This window comes from Lagenorhynchus albirostris, chromosome 3, assembly GCF_949774975.1.
Source record: "Lagenorhynchus albirostris chromosome 3, mLagAlb1.1, whole genome shotgun sequence".
NCBI lineage: Eukaryota > Metazoa > Chordata > Mammalia > Artiodactyla > Delphinidae > Lagenorhynchus > Lagenorhynchus albirostris.
The window spans coordinates 122214245-122233729 of record NC_083097.1 but is presented as its reverse complement, the minus strand read 5'-3'; the positions used below and the strand labels follow the sequence as shown (position 1 = coordinate 122233729).

The 19485-nt window shown below is 47.6% G+C and overlaps 1 protein-coding gene across 2 annotated transcripts in view; it reads right to left on the bottom strand.

Annotated features, from left to right (window-relative positions):
• Positions 1 to 19485, bottom strand: part of SH3RF2 (SH3 domain containing ring finger 2) — a 145807-nt gene that overhangs the window by 12210 nt on the left and 114112 nt on the right. The window contains exons 8-10 of one of the 2 annotated variants that reach the window (XM_060143900.1): positions 13409 to 13659; positions 9580 to 9938; positions 7113 to 7409 (exon numbers count right to left, since the gene is read on the bottom strand). In XM_060143900.1, the coding sequence (XP_059999883.1) occupies positions 7146 to 7409; positions 9580 to 9938; positions 13409 to 13659 (874 nt within the window). In that variant the 3' untranslated portion in view covers positions 7113 to 7145. The remainder of the gene's footprint in view (positions 1 to 7112; positions 7410 to 9579; positions 9939 to 13408; positions 13660 to 19485) is intronic. The other variant, XM_060143901.1, reaches the window with a different exon arrangement.

Sequence of the window (19485 nt, the reverse complement as noted above, 5' to 3'; positions counted from 1 at the left end):
TGCATAATTAGCTTGCATCTGTGGGTGTGTATTTACCCACCTGCCCCCGAAAGCAATTGCCTTTGAACTTCGGAAAAATACCAGCATGGAACACTGGAAGGTGTCAGCTCTCTGAGTCCTCTTGTTCCCACAGAGAAGATGAAAGTGGGGGTCATTTTGGAAATCATGTTCCCCTTCTTCTGGACTCTGTATCCTTTAGAGTGAGGACAGGCAAAACTGGAAGTAAATTCAAGAAGAGGGAGAGATCTAGGGAATGCAAAATAATCATTGTGTTTTGATGTCAATGATCCAGAACCACATTGCAAGCTTTGGTTCTTTTACAAGTTGCTGGGCTGTGTCTGGCCGCCCTTGCAGCAGGCGTAGATTTGCTTTTTGGATTTCTCTGTACAGAACACTCTCAGTCACCTTCTTTCCCGTCCCTACTTCTTGGATGATAAGACCCTTGTATGGGTTGGCTAAAGAGTTCGTTTGGGTTTTTCTGTTAAGATGTTATGGAAGAACCTGAACGAATTTTTTGGCCAACCCAACACTTATTCTCTGGGAGGGCTTGACCGCCTGAGTTAAACCATTCCCCCACCCCCGTCTTCATCCTCACCCCTGTGGTCTCAGCAGCACACACACATTTGTGCAACCTCTCCAACCTCAACCGTGTTATGTGCTTACAGTTGCTATTGAAGAAGAGGGATGTGGTGATTTAAGATTAAGGTTTGGATTTAGAGTCCTGGGTTCTAGTTCTTGTTGCCTTGGACAGGTCATTTGACCTGTGAGTCATAATTCTAATCCCTAAAATGGAATCATAGCAGTACCTGCATTCATAGGGTTGGGTAGGATTGGATGGCATAATGCATGTACAGTGCTTGGTACACAGTAGGTGCTCAGTAAATGGTGACAGTTATTGCTGGATGAAGAATCAGTAGTCTCCCTTCCATCTCAAACTAATTATGTGACCTTAATCAAGGCATTGAAATATCCGGAGTCTCGGTTTTTTGATCTGTAGTCTGGGGACAAAAATAACTTTTCTCTGCACTCTTCACGAGGTTCTTCTAAGAATTTGGTGGCAGCAGCAGCAAGATCTGTTTTAGTTTCAGAAGTTGAGGAGCTACTCTGGTTTTTGCAGTTGGCTACCCAGAGGCTCCAGACAACACCCAGAGGAGAGCTAGGTAGAAAACCCTGTATTCAAACAATGCAGGCACAGCCACAACCCATATTTTCTCTACTCAGGAGCAACAAGTTCTCCTAAAACAGCTGTACTTGGAAGAACTCTTGTAAAAACCCCTTTAAACTCAAACTTCTCAAAATCAGACATGCTGGTGCATCAAAATCTCAATTCCCAGCAATGAATCAAAGCTTTAGAGTCCCAGTGACAGAAGCCAGATGGGAGTTCAAATATTCAGGCAGGGTATCTATGGCCCCAGGTTGCAATATTTGCTTTGACTAGTGCTTACTGAGTACCTCTATGAGCTGCACTCAGAGTTCCATATGGTACATGACTGGGAAATTTACAGGGAGTGATATGCATGGAATTCAGGACAGTGGTTGTGAAGGAAGTGGGGAGGTGGGGAAGGAAGGAATGGGACTGGGAGAAGCACACAGCAGGTATTTTTTAAAAAGCTAGGTGGTGGGTATATGGTTATTGGTTTTATTATCCTATATATTTCTATAGAACATTTAATTATAAAAGGGGAGAAAAGCAGAAAGGAGCCCCAAATCCAGAAAAAAGTAATAAGGAACAACATTCTGTGAGGGCCATATGTATTTTTATCTATCCTGGTAACTACTTTATTTCTGTTGCCTCTCATAGAGCCTGGTCCAGAGTACGTGATGAATGAACTGTTGTTGAATGAATGGATGGAGGGATGGATGGATGGTTGGATGGGTGAATCTAATGCTCCTCCATCCCATCATCTTTGATCCCACCTCTGCTGCATTCCATTTGTCAAAGTATAGGTCAATAGGCAGAAGGGCTTCCTGGGAACATTTTGTTTCTGCTCTGGTCTAGGACACAATACTATGGCCTGGCCAACAGCAGGTGGCTTTGATCATCATTTAACATTGCTCTATTTCAAGAAAAACATCCTTGTGAGATTTATCCTCAGGGACACCAACCTGCTGCAGGGCTCTCTGGAGTTCATTCCTCTGGCTTAGTCTTGCCTGCCAAACACATTCCCCTAGGTGACTGCCTTTCAGGCTCACCTAAGAGGTTTCTGTAAGTGCTAACACTCCTTTCACTTAGCCCAAGGGGGAACTGGAGTCTTTACTCTCAAGACTAAGTAAGAGAAGCATCAGTGACAGCAGCTGCTGCCCCAGGAGAGCCCAGCTTGTTAAGTACTTGCTCCCAGCTGCAGAGGCTTGAGAGGCCCTCGTTATTCTACCTGCTTCAGCTTCTCACTTCCTGGGAAGGGAGTCAGAGGCTGTGGGGCTGCCCGTGTGAATAGGGGCTGGGGAGAGGATCAAGATGGAGGCCTGCTCATCTTATTGAAGCAAATTATGTGCTTCCATACCTGCCAACGTGATGCCAGAGGAGCTGGGAAGCTGAAGTGCATTACTTATGCCTATGAAACTCTTAGCTGAAAAAGGCAGGTGAATAGGCATGGAAATGCTCATCCTCCAAGTCAGCTCCTTTCCTAAGCTAGGGGCCTGATGAAGGTGCTTGTCGAGGGATGAACAGTGGCCAGGATGGGGCTTGGGAAGAGTGTCAGGTTTGACAGCAGTGCTCTCAACCTCTGGGCCTTATTCTCTATAATAGGGTAACAGACAAGATATTTAGTAATCAGTATGGCATAGGCACTAGCCAATCAGCATGAAGAAGGGCTTTATTGCTGGAGGTCTCAGCTGCAGCTGGCCTTAGCTTTTTAGCTGTTGGATGGGAGAGCAATGGGGAGGACGACATGGAGAAAGGGCCAGGGTGTGGGAGGGGGGAGAGGTCTTGGGGAGCTCAGAGCATCTACTAGTCACCTATCAGTACAGGACGATTTCAATATGTTAACCACCAGTGAGGTCATACTCCTGCTGAATGTCAGATCCAAATGTCAGCTCTGCTATACCACATGAGAAAGGTGAATTTGATTCTCATACTTCATGTGCCTCAGAATCACTTGGGGAGCTTGTTGAAAGCACAGAGGCTTAGTCCCCACCTCAAAACTACTGAACGACACCCTGTAGGGCCCTGGCTTGGCCTGCTATGCTCCTGAGACCTGTGTGCCTGGATCAGTGGATGTCTGGGGATCCAGCTGTAACTTTCAAGGGGTTTATGATGCCTCTGGGAGATGACGTCAAGCACGCAGTCTCTAGGGGAACACGCCCGGTTCAGGTGCAGGTCGTGTGAGTGAGTGAAGCAGGCTACTGGGGCTGCGTGGCAAATTGAAGAGCGCATGTCCGTTTCACGGCAATTGCAGCCCCATCAGATGGCTGCCAGTCGGGAGCGCAGGCCTGGCGTGGACGGACGTTCTGAATTGTCAAGGGAAGTTGGAAGTCAGTGAGTCAGCTCTGCATCTCACCAAGTCACAGGTAGGGCGTCGCTTTAAACTCTTCCTGCTACAAAAGCTCTGTCTGTGGGAGGGGGAAGGGTGGAGGAGGTGCAGCTGGTCCCGCGCGATAAGGGAAGGAGACAAGTTTTAAGTGAGGCCCTTGATGCTGCTCAAGTCAAGTGTGACTCCACCATTTCCTTAGGTGTGGCCCTCAGAGTCTGTCCTCAGCTGGTTGCGCCCCTCCTTCACCTCTCAGATGCCCCCCCTGCTCTCTGCCCCCGCCCCCAGGCAGAGCCTGCCCTCCGCAGCTTTCCTAGCACTGAGGTGTCAGGTCTGATCACGGGTGAAGGGGCCCCTCTTCTAGGGACTCTGAGTCTTAGCTGAGGGGATGGAGCTCTCACAGGATGGAATATCTGGCTTCAGACGTGAGGTGCTAGGGATCCAACTGGGATCCCGGGAATGTTCCACAAAGGAGTAGATTCCTCTGTACTTAGGTACAAGAGAACTTGGCTTGATTGCTACGTTTTAACCCATTGCCAAATGCTGCTTTCCCTGCTTGGGCACCCACCCCTTTGTCTGCCTGACTCTTTCTTGTCCTTCAGGACTCAGACTGTGTTGTGACCTCCATGACTGGGCTACTTGGTCTCCTTTTAGCACCACGTCCCCGGACAGGCCCTTGTTTTCGGCTTTTTCACCTGGAATTTCGATGGTCTGCTTCCTTAAAAACATTCAAGGCTAACATCTATCAGGTGTTCACGACGTGCCAGCGTGGTTCCAGTCACTTTATTATCTCAGTTAACCCTCACAAGAGCCCAGTGGGGTTGGCACTATTATCGTTCCTATTTAAGAAGACAAGGCTCAGACAGGTTAAGTAACTTGCCCAGCATCACATAGCTAGCACGTGGTAAATGAAGCTTTGGACCCAGTCTTTGTGCAGCAGAGCCTGCAATTGTAACCACTGCATTATGCCACCTCCTTGCAGTTTGAAGTCAGTGGCCTGACATCAAGGATGGTCTCTTGGTTCATGTAGCGTAGTCCCAAGTTAGGCTCTGAAGTTAGATAGGGTGAGGGCAGCTATCAAACTCGCTCTGTCACTGTCTGTGGTTACCCTTCAAGCCTCAGTTTCCTTGGCTCTATAATGGGGACAATTGTACTTGCCTTATAAGGTTACGGTGGACATTATAGGAGAGAATGTATCTCTTGTTCTCATTGCAGTACCCAGCTCATAGAAATATCTGAAACATGGTGGTAGAATAAATGATGGGCAGTGCCCAGTGAGTTCAACTTGTACTGCCCCTTTCAAATCCTCATATGACTCTGCAGAGATGGGACTTGGTTTGGGAGGGAGTGAGTCTGATGCGGGGCATGGGGGAAGAAGGCTGGATGGAATGGGGATGGCCAGCCTCTGGCGTTGTTTACATTTCTCAGAGAGGTTACTCTATAGAGATCGTGGACAATGGGAAGAATATTCTGTTTCATTTGGAGGGTATGGATTGTATCTTCACTACGCCCAAACAACCTGCTTTTCAGCCACAACAGTTACACATTAACTGGCTCCATTGCTACTGAGGCACAGACTAAATGTCTGGCTGGCTGGGCATGCCATATATCTGCCACTCCGGGTGTAGATTGCTAAACTCATTAACTCACCGAGAGTGCTTTTTGGGGTAAATACGAGGTGTAAGTACTCATATTTTGACAAATCATACAATGCCTGCCTGTCTTTATGACTTTTCCCCGTTTCTCCATCTGGATTACTATATTCAGCTCATTGAGTCATGCAGTTGGGCCTGACAATTTTTGTGGAATAGACATGGGTCACTATCACACAGAAACACCAGAGCATGTGACCACATTGGCTCTACCAACCCCAAAGGTCTGACACAGGTGCAGTATTCCTTGGCAGGATTATGGTTTGGTTTTTGTTTTATTAAGGCCTGGAAAAGTCTTGACAATTTAGTTTGCCAAGTGTGTGGTTGGTACATAAAATATGGATGTTTTTAATCCCAGGATCTTCAAGAACTGTCCAGGGAGAAGGTCTAACTAGACCTGCCTTTTTTTTTTTTTTTTTTTTTTTTGCGGTACGCGGGCCTCTCACTGCTGTGGCCTCTCCCACTGCGGAGCACAGGCTCCGGATGCACAGGCTCAGCGGCCATGGCTTACGGGCCCAGCCGCTCCGCGGCATGTGGGATCTTCCCGGACCGGGGCACGAACCGGTGTCCCCCGCATCGGCAGGCGGACTCTCAACCACTGCGCTGCCAGGGAAGCCCAGCCTTTTGTTTTTTTAAATGACATCCAGGCTTAGTAGCAAATGGCATTTATGCACTAAAGTGCCCACATTGATGGGCATGCAATGAATGTTAAATCACAACAATTAAGTTAAATGAGAATTAATGATTTGTCTTACAGCATTGCCTCCACTCCCTGGGGTGCTCTTTTACCCCCGTTTACAAGGCTTTGCCTGGCTGGTCCCACTCACTTCAGCCCCATCTTAGTGGGGTCACCTACTTTTGCAGACTCCATCCTTCTTTCCCCACCTGTCAAGAATGTCAAGGCTGCTCTCCTGCTCTTTTATCTTCTTCCCTGACACTTCCCTTAATCCTCTTTCTCTCTCACTCTCATCACCTCCCCACTCTCTCCTCCATATTTTCTTCACTCTCCCTTTCTCCTCCTTCTTACCCACTTTTCCTCTCCAACCTTATTTGTCCAGTCCCTTTTTATAGAAACTTTCCTCTAGAAGGCACCCCCAACCCAGCTGTGGATTGGCATCTTCTCAGTGACATTGTTGCCTTATTCTGCACCCTGGTGAAACAGCTAGTCTGCCCCAAATACAAGAAATCAGTGAAAGTAAAGACTGTTGCAATGCAAACAGAATGTATATTTAAACTCAAACCCCTTACCAAGCTGTTTCTAAGCATGCTTTGTTTTCTTGGGGAAATCAGACTAGAGCCAGGATGAATGAATTGTCCGTAACACCATACAAGACCCTCTCCACGAGTACGTGATTCCTGCTTATCTATCGTGTAGGATTATATGTGGGCAAACAGATTGAGAAGCTTAAAATATGACGGTAGTCAGCTTTCTCTCTGACCTTGTTTGGAGCAAAGCCAGGAAGCTGTCTCTCTTTGGTTTAGAGGGTTCTTGGAATGTTCAAAGTATCTGTCTCACACCCTTCCCAGAAATTCTCCCTTGGCAGCCAGGATTATGACGATGGAAGCACAAAGATATGGTGGCTACTAGTGGCTGGTGTCTAGGTCCCAGAAGATGGCAGAAGCTGTTCTAAGATGTTGAGGTCAAAGAAGTAATGCCAGCATTCCACCATTGTGACCCCCCTGGCTGAAGCCCCTTTTATAACATCATAGAAATTCTACACAGAACCCAGAGGATGAGAGGCTGCACACTCCACGCTGGGGAATAGAGTGGGCAGGATGAGCTCCCATTCCTTGGTCTGGGTAGTGGCCTTGCTACATTGAATCATTATGTTTGGAAGGTCATCTAGTCTATCTTCCCAGCCAGGGCAGGAATCCCCACTCCCACGTGTCCTTTCCTGGAGGTAAAATGGGCAGAACAAGGACCCATGCTTGAGTCCCCAAAGAATGGCAGGACGCCCTCAGTGGAGGCATACTGTATTTAAATGCAATTCACCTCTTTGGGGTCTAGGAAAAGCCACCTGTAGATTCATTTGCTGGGAAACACGGTCTGCGTGGTCGAGGCAGTGGGCGCTGGGGCCATGATTTTGCTAAAGGTTGACTTCCTCCGGAGGTCTGTCTGCTGTCCAGAATGGCAGCCGCTTCGGTGGGCGAATAGGATGGTCATCTCTGGGCCCAAGGGGGCTGCTTCAGGCTGGGACCCCTTCGGGGTGGCTGGTTGTTCAGGCTTCCCAGAGGTGTGATGTTTGGCGGGAGGAGGGCTGTAATTCTGAAATCTCACGGTTTTGACTTGCTGTAAGACAGAGGAGAGCAAAGGGACATAGGTGAGTGGGAGACCTGTGCTATTTCCCCCTGGGACTTGGTTCATGCTGTTTCTCTACACTTGTCCCTTCCTGGAATGCCTCATTCACGTGTTCACCCAGCAAATACTTGTGTCTGTCATGAGGGTCGACCATGCATCACCACTCTGTCAGGTGCTGTGAAGCCAAGAGTGAACAAAACCACCCTGACAAATGACAATGATCACCAGTGCCACTGCGGGGGAAGCAGAAGATGCTGAGGAATGCGGAGAAGTATCCACCTGAAGCTGGAATGGGCCTTGTCCGAGAAGGCCTCTTAGAGGCAGAGTTATTTCAGTCGAGAACTGAAGAACGACTGGGAATTAGCTACGAGAAATAGGGGGGACAACCACCTACCTGAGAATAGGGTCCTTCACCTCCCCTCTCTCCTTCCCACCTGCCAGTAAGGCCTCCCTGCTGACTCCATCCAGACAGTTCCTTCATAAACCCTCAGAGCAGAGTTAGCCAACTGGACACTGCTGACTGAATATAGTCTGCAGAAAGTCTGGGAGTTTGATTTAGTTGCTAACACATTAAAAATTGGGAGATGCATATAAAAATCAGCATTTTATATGTCCCTTAAGATAATCAAAGGGCAGGCACACTGGGGCCTGTGCCCCATTCTGGCAGCAACTGGCTGGAGCTGATTAGCAGGTCCCGCTTTATGTGGGAGTCAATGATCTGATGTTTGCATAAGCCCTTCCTCTCTCCCTTCTTTCCTAGCCTGTTATAGATCTTGTATATTAGATTTTACTTTGGCCATTCCCTATCTTACAGCTTAATAAAGTGTTCTGTGCTACTGCTCAGAAATCTTTTTTTTTCCTGTGAAATTCAATCCCAATGTCTTGAGATTGAAAGGTGAGTGGGAGACCAAATGTCTTCATTCTTTTGACCCTTACCATGTCCAGCGGAGGTCTGGGCACTTACTAAACACAGTTTGAGGGCTGCATCTAATGGCTTGGGGGTAACTGACAGGTGAGGTCTGGAAAACTTTGAATTATTTGAATACCGTAATTCAGAAGAACTCAACATTTAAATCAGTTAACACTAACTTTTTCCAAATGCCTTTCCCTGCAAGCTTATAGCTTAGTTTTTGTGTCAGATCTCAATTCTACTCCAGACACTCATGTGTGTCAGCTGTGTGCTTTTGGGTAATGTACTTTAACTCCATAAGCCTTTATGTCCTCATTTTTAAATGAGGATGACAATAATAATTATAGCTACATCAGAAGGTTGTTGTCGGAATTAAATGAGATAGGACATGTGAAGTACTCAGCACAGTGCCTGCTAGGTCGTTAGCATTCAGTAAATGCTTAACAAAGAGGAGGAAACCACACCATCTTTCCATTTGGAGGGAAATGGGTGATGGTAGTGATGGTGATGTTGGTGGTGATGGTGGTGGTGATAGTGATAGTAATGGTGGTGGTGCAATGTTCAATACACTAAAAGATAACAGTCACCTAATTTTCTTCACGTCACCTCCTCCATCCCTGCCTCAAGGATATTGTTGAGAACATAACACTTTTACAAAAACTCTTAGAACTTCTAGTGGGAAAAGCCCTAGAACCGATAACCGATAACCGCAAAGGTCCCGATAACAGTTGTTGGAGTAGTTATAACTCAGTGTGACCTTACTAAGTCACTTACCTTCTCCTGTGCCTCAGTTGCCTCTCCTATACTGTGAACGAGTACGTATCAAGCCCTGTGTAAGTACTTTACTCATTTAACTCCAATGCTATGAGGCTATTACTCTTCTTACCGCCATTTTAGGTAAAAGAGTCTCAGAAAGGTGACGTGTTTTAACCAGAGTCACCAGCTAGCAAGCAGCACAGCTGGAATTCAAGTCAAGGTTGTGTCTGATGCCAAAGCCGTGTTTTTTCCAAGTTGCCTCTGGGCCTCGAAAGAAGGATGTATAAAATCTTCTGGAAGCATAAAGGAGATTCAGTAACACGTCTGGGGAGGGTGCGGGTGATGTGAGGATATGGAAGGGGGTTGTGTGTGAGGATTCTTTGGAGGCTGCAGTTTTGATTCCTTGTCCATTTACGGTGAAATCTCAGGAGCTGGGACACTGTGCAAAGTTAGGGGTCTAAAGAATCAGGCCCCCCTAATGTCACCTACTCCTACCTTTTCGCTGCCATTTCTTGAGTTCTCTGGTTTCACCAGGATGGATGGCGGGGCAGATGCAGGCAGTTTTGGTAGAGGCTCACTCCTGACGGGGATTTCTTTGCCTTCCATGATGAGGGAACTGGCCGCCGAGTGGATCCTGGTGTCGCTGCCCCTGCTGACGCACGTGAGGGCAGGCTCCCCAGCGGCAGTGGGCTTGGGGCCCATCTCCGCCACCACCGCCGAGGGTGAGGAGGGGGCCCCCTGTGGCTGGTAGAATTGGAACTGCTGAGGCCGGACGACCATGGTGGGGCTGCGTCTGAGGGAGTCCACCACGAGGGTGTGGACCCCCGACCGGACGGGTCTCTGCAGGGATCCATCTGGGGAATTGTATGACAGAGATATCAGCAATGGGGCAGCTGACAGCAGCTTGGGTGGGAGCTGGGTAAGCAGTGTGTCCTGATAGCCCAGAATAGTTAAGTGCTTTCCCAGTTTGACTGTGCTCACATTCTCCCAGGGTCTTTCAAAGGTGACCTTATTCTTTTTTTTAGTGCTGTTTGCTGATGCTGGCAGCAAATGACTGGCTAGGCGAACACTGGGGGTGGGGTGGCGTCAGAAGGTATATCACCTCTATTTGTCCTCTCCCTCTCTCTTTCTGTCACACACATACACACACACACTCCTACTTTCTCCCTCCAGGCCTTTAAGATGGAAAGTGAAGAAGACAGTCCTAAAGAGAGAGCTTCGCAGTGAGAAATAAAGGCATGGAGACCAAAGAGGAAACAAAAGCAGAGACAAAGAAAGAGACAGCAGAAATTGAGACACGCAAGAGAGAGTCAATGGAGAGGCATGAGTGGGAGGGAGAGAGGGTAGGAGAGAGGGCAGAGGACTCCAACCAGCTACTTAAAGAAAATTCTGATGGAAGCTTTAGGCCTGTGGTGGTGGGACCTCTGCTTTTCATCGGGTCTGCAGGGAGGAAGGGTGAGCGGAATTTAGGGACTGTGTGTACCAGGCAAACGTGACAGCAGCTGGAAGCAAATTTGGAAAGGTTATTCCCAAGTTAGGGATGTGAGCGGATGAGCTTCGTGAAGTCCCATGACTCAGGCTCTGGAATCAGATCTCCTCCCAGGGAGCCAGGAGCACATCAGTCACATCATCTCCCTGCTCCTCGGTCCCCTGGTTGTAAACTGGAGCTAAAAACAGCACCTCGTGGCCTGGGGTGAGGATTACATTTTATGATGTGTGCAAAACGTTAGGATAGTGCCTGGAACATCATAAATGCCCCATGTTTTAAAACTTTTTTTGTGTGTTTTTAGGTAAAGGAGAAGCAAACTCTAAAAATGCACGGTCCAGGAGTTTGGTTTTGCCCCTTCCGTTTCCCTGAGCTCATTTTTTTTTTTTTTTTAAACTGAGATAGTCCTCCCTCAGTAAAAGGAAGCCATTCCTTCCCCTCAAATTCTCTGGAAGACAGGAGATCCCCATCCTTTGAGCATATGTCCTGTGGGTGACCTGGAGAATAATCGAGAGTTCATTGTGCTCTGTGGGGGGCAGTGGGGGAGACACCCTGAGAAGCATTGTGGGCTATTTCTTCATAAGGGTCTCCCAGAATTTAGAGCTATAGGTGACATCCAGCAGAGATGTTAGTTCTTTGTGACACTCTATGGACACGTGTGTGAATCAAAGTCATCTGTGTCCAGCGCAGAAGGCCTGAGCCTAGGCCATGTTCTGTGTCATGACTCTTTATCAAGCCGGGTGTGAACATGAAGAGCAGATGCTCACTGTAACACCGCTGGCGTTCTCAGCTGCCACTGGCAACCCAGCCACCACTACACAAGTCTGACCTTTCAATGTCAATGTCTGTTTTTCCACTGACAGCCCTGTGAGATGCATACAGTCAATTCTCTGTCATTTCTCTTTGCTTTGGGGAGATTGATAGCTTGACCATCCTCACCTTGGGAAAAGGGAGAGAGAGAAAGCCTCTGGGACCTAGGAAGGTCAAAGCCACACTAGGCAGACCTGTCCTTAGGCTCTCAGAAATGGGTGAAAAATCAGTTTACCGCCTTATCTACTTATCTTGTCGGGTTCCTAATTTCCAAGAGCTTTAATGCTTTCTTATTACATGTGCATATAATGCAAGCGTCAAAACTCCAAGCCAATCAAGAGCTACACAAAGTTAGAGAGGGAGTGTCCGAAAGGAAGTGTGAACAATTGCCGAGGGGCTTTTCTCCCCGGTATTCAAAAGTGGTCTAGACTATGTGAACATTTCAACACAAGTGAAGTGAATTACATTCACATTCTGGAGGGACCCAACATGATCTGCTTAGCTGCAGTAGCAATATTGATACTGATAAAATGCTATACTATAAAAATAGCTAACATTTCTCGAGAGCTTACTATGTGCCAGGCACTGGGCCATTAGTGTTAAATGAATTATTTAATGCCCTGATGAGGTAGGTACTATTTTTATTTTCATTTTGCAAATGAGAAACCTGAAGGCCGAAGAGGTCAGTAACTTGCCCGAGGCTGTTGTGGTGGGATAACTTATTGCACGTATGTTTTGTGGGGAGAAGGTGGAGGAGAGGGTGAGGAGGGAGGCACTGTCGGCTAGAATTAAGAAGCAACGGTGGGATTGGTGGTCAAGCAGATGATCAGAAAGCACTGAGAAAGGGTAGAACTAAGATAATTGCTTTAATTGTCTTGGGGCACTAATTGCTTTAATGTCTGTGTGGCATACCGTCCCACATGTGAATCTTTTGCTCTGACTAGTACTGCATTTTCACCTTTAATCAATTTTTTTTTTTTGCGGTAAGCGGGCCTCTCACTGTTGTGGCCTCTCCTGTCATGGAGCACAGGCTCCGGACGCGCAGGCTCAGCGGCCATGGCTCACGGGCCTAGCTGCTCCTCGGCATGTGGGATCTTCCCGGACCGGGGCATGAACCCGTGTCCCCTGCATCGGCAGGCGGACTCCCAACCACTGCGCCACCAGGGAAGCCCACCTTTAATCATTTTTTAAGATAGCAGGAGGGATGGCAGAGCCCAGTTTAAGTCAGGGGATGTAGAACAAATCAAGTTGACTTTGCTTGGCTTGTTTTCTTCTTCTAGAGAGGTGTACGAATATAGAGGCTTGATGTTTTATAGAACAATGGGTTTCAACCACTTTTTGAGAACCCCTGAAAATGAAGCCTTATGCAGAAATTCAATATATTAGGAGATAAAAGCATGGCTTTGAAGATGAAGGAGCTATGTAATTGCCATGTGTGCAATGTGGATGTTATATAAAAATAAAACCAAGGTGCAGAACAGTGTACTAAGATTACAAGGTATGTATGTACATGGACGAGAACTTGGGACTGGGGGGCAAGGATATGAAGGAGACATTTGTACAATATAATGTACTTTTGTACAATATAATTTTTTTACCTTGTGCATATATTAGTTAAACAAAGTGGGATTCAGGGGCTCTTAGCAATGACTCTTCTTTTCCTCTTCCCCTTGTTTCCCTTTTGGCACCTCCTGAGGGGTTCCATGGAGCACAGTTTAAGAAGCATTGATCCAGCAAGTGCTTTAGTTGTCCTGTCTTAATAAGAACCAGCATCCACCTTGGCCATGCTCTAATTATATGTTGGCATTCAGGGCTGGTATCATCCCAATCAGTCAGCGTGCGTGTATGAAGTGACTGAGGGCGGGAACCTTGAGTCCATTTGGCTTCATCTGATAAAACAACGCAGTATTTGGGAAGTGTAAAGCAACCTTCACAGAGGCTTGTTTTAAAACCAAGATCCTTGTTTTTGCAAAAAGCACTCTGTTTGCCATTGTGAGATCCCCCCATCCCCTAGCTCTAGGCACGTACCTCTCTGCCACCACTTACTCTTTCTCATGTTGCTCCGCCCTTTGCGGAGGGAGCCCTGCCCCAGGGTCCTCAGACCGGCCAGGTTCCGCACGGGGTTGACTATGGCCGTGGGCACGAAGACGGACTTGAAGGGCCGGCTCTGCCGGGGATCACCTTCTGAAATGCTGCCTTGGGAGGACACAGAGGAGGTGGATAACGTCCATGTGGCGTAGAGAGCAGAGCTCCGGGAGTCTGGAACACTAGATATCTTTCTGGTTGTGCAAATTTTTTTTTTTTTTTTTTGTGAAAGAGAAGAAATAGAGAAAGAAAAGGTTCAGTCAAGAGTCCTGTTTTAAAAAAACGATCTGCTCCCAACTGTATAGCACATGTGGTCCCTCCTCATCGTATTCCTACCCATACATACCTACATACATTATATATATATATATATGTTTATACTTGTCTTCATCACAGGCTTAACTATGGAGGCCTCAGCTTCCACACCTGGATAACTGTGTGGGCATGCTGAGGGAGGGGAGGGGGTCTCATACTGAGGCCTGGTGGAACTAGAAGACTTGAATATCATCATCTTTCACTCCAGCTCTGATCACTCTTCACCCCGTGTCCCTTCAGCCCTCAGTTCAGAGCACAAGATCTTGTATGTGTTCATTTCGCTTTGCAGAGGCGATTTCTTGTTCTTTCAGTGACTTTCCCACTAGATCCTAAGCTCTTTGAAGGCAGAGATTTTATATGACTTGTTTTATAGCCTCTGTGTTCTGCACATATTATTTATTAATAAATGTTTGTTGAATGGCTGCCATGATGCTTTTAGCACTGAAGCCAGTCATTTTGTCTCACACATAGTAAGCACTTACTGTATACCCACTGTAACACCCAGCATTGGCCAAACACTGCCCACATCATCTCACAGGTTTTTCTCGACAGCCTTCTGAGGTAGGTACTGTTAGTGCTACTGTTTTGTAGGTTAAAAAATAGAGATTTACCGTTACTTGTCCAAGCAATTAATAGATCTGAGATTTGAACCCAGGTCCAGGCTGGCCCCTCACTCTACCACTACGCTACCTACCTACTGGCTAGTTAGAGCATTCATCATTTGGAAAACCCTGCATCCTACTTGAAAATTAACAAACTAAAGGAGCTGGTCGGCCCTACCATGCCTCCATAAGACCTAATTCTTCAGCCTTAGGCTCTGATTTTTAAGAACAGTGTTAATATTTTGTAAAACACCAATCTCCTGTCCGTGTTTCCAGCCTGCAACTCCCTGAACCCCATGGGGAATGGTGTCATTTTACATGCCCTTCTTGCCCTTTTACCATCCTGCCCCAGCATCACAGCCCCTACCGAGTAGTCCATGAATCCCCTTGTCACTCTATTGATTAAATAACCCCTGCTAATTCCCTGGAGATAACCAGTTCAACCAAGGCCCTGGCACAGAGATGCCCTCCACGTATTTTCCTTCCTGTCAGTGCCTCCAGGTTTCTCTTTAGGTAATTCCCCCTTATTTCTCCTTTTCTCTCCTTGTTTTGCTTTTAAAAAGTATATGTAGTTTAATATCGAGCCACCAGTGTTATACAAGATGGGAAAGGCGTCATGTAATGCAGCCAACTCTGCCCAGGAAGCATATGCAGCCAAACACGCTGGGAACTGATGCTTGCAGAGAGGGGCTTCTGTCCACAGCCTTCAGCCTGCTTCTGGCCCCTGGGGATGCAGTCAGTGAGGCGGAGTGGGCTGTACACCAGGAGGAGCTCAGACTACATTCTGGAGATGAAGGCTGGGCTGGAGAGAAATCTCCAGCACTGGCTTGCCTGGCAGAGTCTGCATCTACCTGTTTCTTTTAAATGAATTTATTTATTTATTTGTGGCTGCACTGGGTCTTCGTTGCACTGCGTGGGCTTCTCACTGCGGTGGCTTCTCTTGTTTCAGAGCACGGGCTCTAGGAGTGTGGGCTTCAGTAGTTGTGGCACATGGGCTCAGTAGCTGTGGCTCGCGGGCTCTAGAGCGCAGGCTCAGTGGTTGTGGCGCACGGGCTTACTTGCTCTGCGGCATGTGGGATCTTCCTGGACCAGGGCTCAAACCTGTGTCCCCTGCATTGGCAGGTGGATTCTTACCCACTGCACCACCAGGGAAGCCCCTACCTGTGTTTTAAACAAAGGCCTCAAAGTGTTGGATGCTGCAAAATGGACTGGCAACAGCAAAGACAGGTTCCAAATTTGTTGCCAGCAGCATCAGCAGCCTGGACAGAATACAGTTAATGAGGCCCAAGCCAGCCTAATCCCACCAGTCCCTTCTTTGGACAACTGTTTACAGACAAAGGTGCAACTTCATTTTTCTGGACCCAGCATGAGGCCAGATTCCAGAAACTCCTAAATCTCAAGTCTCCCATCCAACACTGAGTCCCTCTATGTCTTTTGGCAAAAAGCTCAGCACTTACCCAGCATATTCTTCTAGCATCAAAGCACTTTGCAAACGTATATTCATTAATCCCCATGACACCCCAGACCTGCAGATATTATGATCCCTGTTTTCTAGATGGAGAGACTGAAAGACATTCTGGGTTTAAGTGGGAGGTGTGTGTGTTGCCTCTGATTTGCTCTGCTGGGCTGCTTTGAGTGTGCAGGTCCCTGTGTCCCCTTTTCTACCTGAGATATGAGCCCTTAAGAACTTGCACAGTATTTGAAAGGGACATGACACACAGCGGCTCTATCCTGCTCAGCACTGCCAGTAACCTCCTGGTAAGGCAAAAGCTTGGACCATGACAATCTTTATATAGTTCTATGTAGAAAGTTAAAGGAAAGTGAGTGGTGGCCCTCGTGTCACTTTTCTCCACCCCTTAGGCATCAGGATGGCATATGTGTCCAGTGAAGGTTGCCAGAAAGAGAAATATCCTGGCTTATTGGGCAGAAGGGCATTTATTGGGAGGACAGGAGGGAGCGGAAAGAGCTTGGAAACAGGATCCAAGGGAGGCTGCTGAGAGCTGGGCAGCAGGGATCGGAGGTGGGAAGAGTCTGATCAGGTGCTGCGCCTTGATTCCCCGCCATGAATGGCCTTCAACTCTGTCCACATTCTCTCCTCCCTTGTTCCTTCCTTGTTCATGTTTCCAAGTCCCAAGAGGCTGAGCCTGTCCCTCACCTGTGGTGATGAGTTGAGGAGGTTGGGGATGAGGGGAAGGGGGAGAGGGAGGAGGAGGAGGAGGGGGAGGAGCGGGGGAGGGGGAGGGGATGGGGAGGAGGAGAGAAGAGGAGGAGGAGGAGGAGGGGGAGGGGAGGGAGGAGGAGGTGGAGGAGGGAGGAGGAGGAGGCAGAGGAGGAGGGAGGAGGGAGGAGGAGGAGGGGGAGGAGGAGGGGGAGGGGAGCGGGGAGGAGTTGCCTTCTGCAGCCTCTGAAAAGGGAGGAAACTTATGCCTCTACCGAGACTGTGCATGGAAGAGGAAACCAAAGGGTTGTAGGTGCTGTTAGGAAGGGCTTGAATGAGAACGTGACAAGTGTTCTGTACCACCTGAGCCAGGGGATAACTCTGGGATACGGGAACTAGGTCGTGGTGGCAGATATTTAGTTGTGGTTGGCACAGCTGGACAGGCTGGTGGCACCACCGAGCACAGAGGACTGGAGCTTTACACAGCATAGCAGCCTTTCCTCTCTCAGTAATTAAAAGGCGCCCTTGCTGAATCGTAAATCAAAACCCTGGCGTTTTTGTCAACTCTGGTCTCTAATTGATCCTGAAACTCTGGCTGGCTCAGTTCATTAGGAGATGATGCTAGTAAGAGCAGAGGTTCAAATGCTCAGGGGGCACTACACACCTTTGAGGTCTGGCTGTCTTATAAAAGGCAGCCCTGTGCACCACGGGGGCTGGTGGCAGTGCAGAGCCATCACTGCAAACAGACAACAAAAATGGGGCAAAACCTCTCACACACACAGAACGTTAGAACAGAAAGGGGCCTTGCGCACATAGTCCAACCCACTCGGTAGGAAAAACTCAGCTGACAATGGATGGCATCATTCAGCCCTGAGAAGCGGGAGGAATTAAACCTCCCAAAGTGGGAAGGGTTGTTAAGAACAAGGGTGAGCTGCCCCCAGATAGACAAACTGAGCATGTCATCTGCATCCAAGATTTCGGGGATGGGAACTTTCTCTGCATCTGAGAGGCTGTCAAGGAAAACACATACACACAGAAAGCATTGATCTACTGTCACCTAATAGCCCTCAGGAGATTATACTGTGACAGGGACTTTCCTTTTTAGAAATGCTGGCTCTCTAGAGGCAAACACACACATCAGCATAAGTAGCATCTCAGTATATGCACATATGCAGGTTTCTATGAGCTGGGGGTGGGGATGGACTCATGGCAAACTATGCTGGTGCTGAAACTCCATCCACTGCCTAACACGTGGCCATCATGGAGCGGGTGAGTCTAGATGTTCATGACTCGCCCAAGAACAAATCTAACTTGGAGAAGAGCCAAGAAGGAGAGAACGGGAAGCTGGAGCCTTGAAGTACACTGGAATGGAGTCCTACATGCATTCTAGTTAGGGTGACCTTACGTCCAGGTTTTCCCGGGAGAGTCTCAGTTTACACCTGCTCTCCTGGTAGAGTGTCCCTCTTTTATCTCAGAAGCATCCTAGTTTGGATGGTAAGTTATATAGTCACTCTTCTTTTAATGTTTTTTTCATGGAATATCCAGGACTTCGGGCTAAGGCCTGATGCATAAGCAAATTCCCCAGTAGTAGAGATGGTCCCTAGAGCATTCATGATAAGATTCCATGGAAGACTGTTCATGAGTTAGGGTAGGTCCTTGCTCTTTGTTGTCACTTCTGGATCATCCTCCCACTGGAGGGACTTCTCAAGACTTCCCAGCTTGGGTTCACATGATTAGACTCCACCACCTACCACCCTGCCGTGTTGGAGCCATCATTTCCCCTCTTTCCTTGAGGAATTGAGCTCCTGGATCACTGTCCTTCTCTCCATCTCAGTGGGTCCTATCATGATGATCTCATCTAGTCTTAGGGCTTTAAATACCATCTCAAGGCTGGACCTCTTTCTTAAATGCTAGACGTGTATACTCAACTGCTTACCAATGTCTTTACTAGGAATACTAAGGCATCTGAGACTTAATCTTCTACGAACCAAGCTTTTGCTTCCCCCCAACACCTCAAAACCTGTTTGTTCCTCTTTTGGTTTTCAACTCCATCTCAGTAAAAGGCAACTCTGTCTTCCAGTTACTCAAAGCAAAAAAAAAGTGGACTCACCATGAATCCTCTCTTCTTTTACACCCAGGATTTGATTTGTCAGAAAATCCTGTTGTCTCTACCTTCAGAATATACCCAGAATCTAACCATTGCTCCCTCCCTCCACAGCTAGCGCCTTGGTTCATTTCACCATCACCCCCTCCCCCAACCGGATTATTACAATATCTGCTTAACTAGTCTCTCTGCTTCAACCTTTTCCTATCTATAGTTTACTTTCAACCCAGCAACTAGAGGGATTCTGATTACAACATAAGTTAGATCATGTCATGCTTCTGCTCAAAGCCCTATAAATCGGTTAAAGCCAAATTCCTCATGATGACCGAGGAAATTCTGTGTGATCTGAATCCCTGTTACCATTTTGACCTCATCACCTACTAACCCCCTCTCACTTCCCTAACCCAGTCCTATTGGCCTTCATGTCAGGCGTGCTCCTCCCTCAGGGCCTTTGTTCTGTACTCGCTGTTCCTTGGGCCTGGAACACACCTCCCTCATTTCTTCATTCTACCTTCTTACCGCTCAGTAAGGCCATCTCTGACCAAGCGATTAACATTGTAATCACCCCCACGCAAATTCTATCCCCCTTTCCTGACTTCTTTGTTCTTCTTAGAGCTTATCATTAGCACGCCACATATATTACTTATATGCCTTGTTTATTGTCTGTCTGTCCCACTAGAATGTAAGCTCCACTGGGCGAGGATACTGTGTCTTTTATTCACTGGCGTTTCTCCAGCATCTAAAAACGTACCTGACATATAGTGCTCAGTACATATTTGTTGAATAAATGAATTAAAGCATCAGTTGTAGACATCCTTAGTTTGCCTTTGGAGATTTTTCA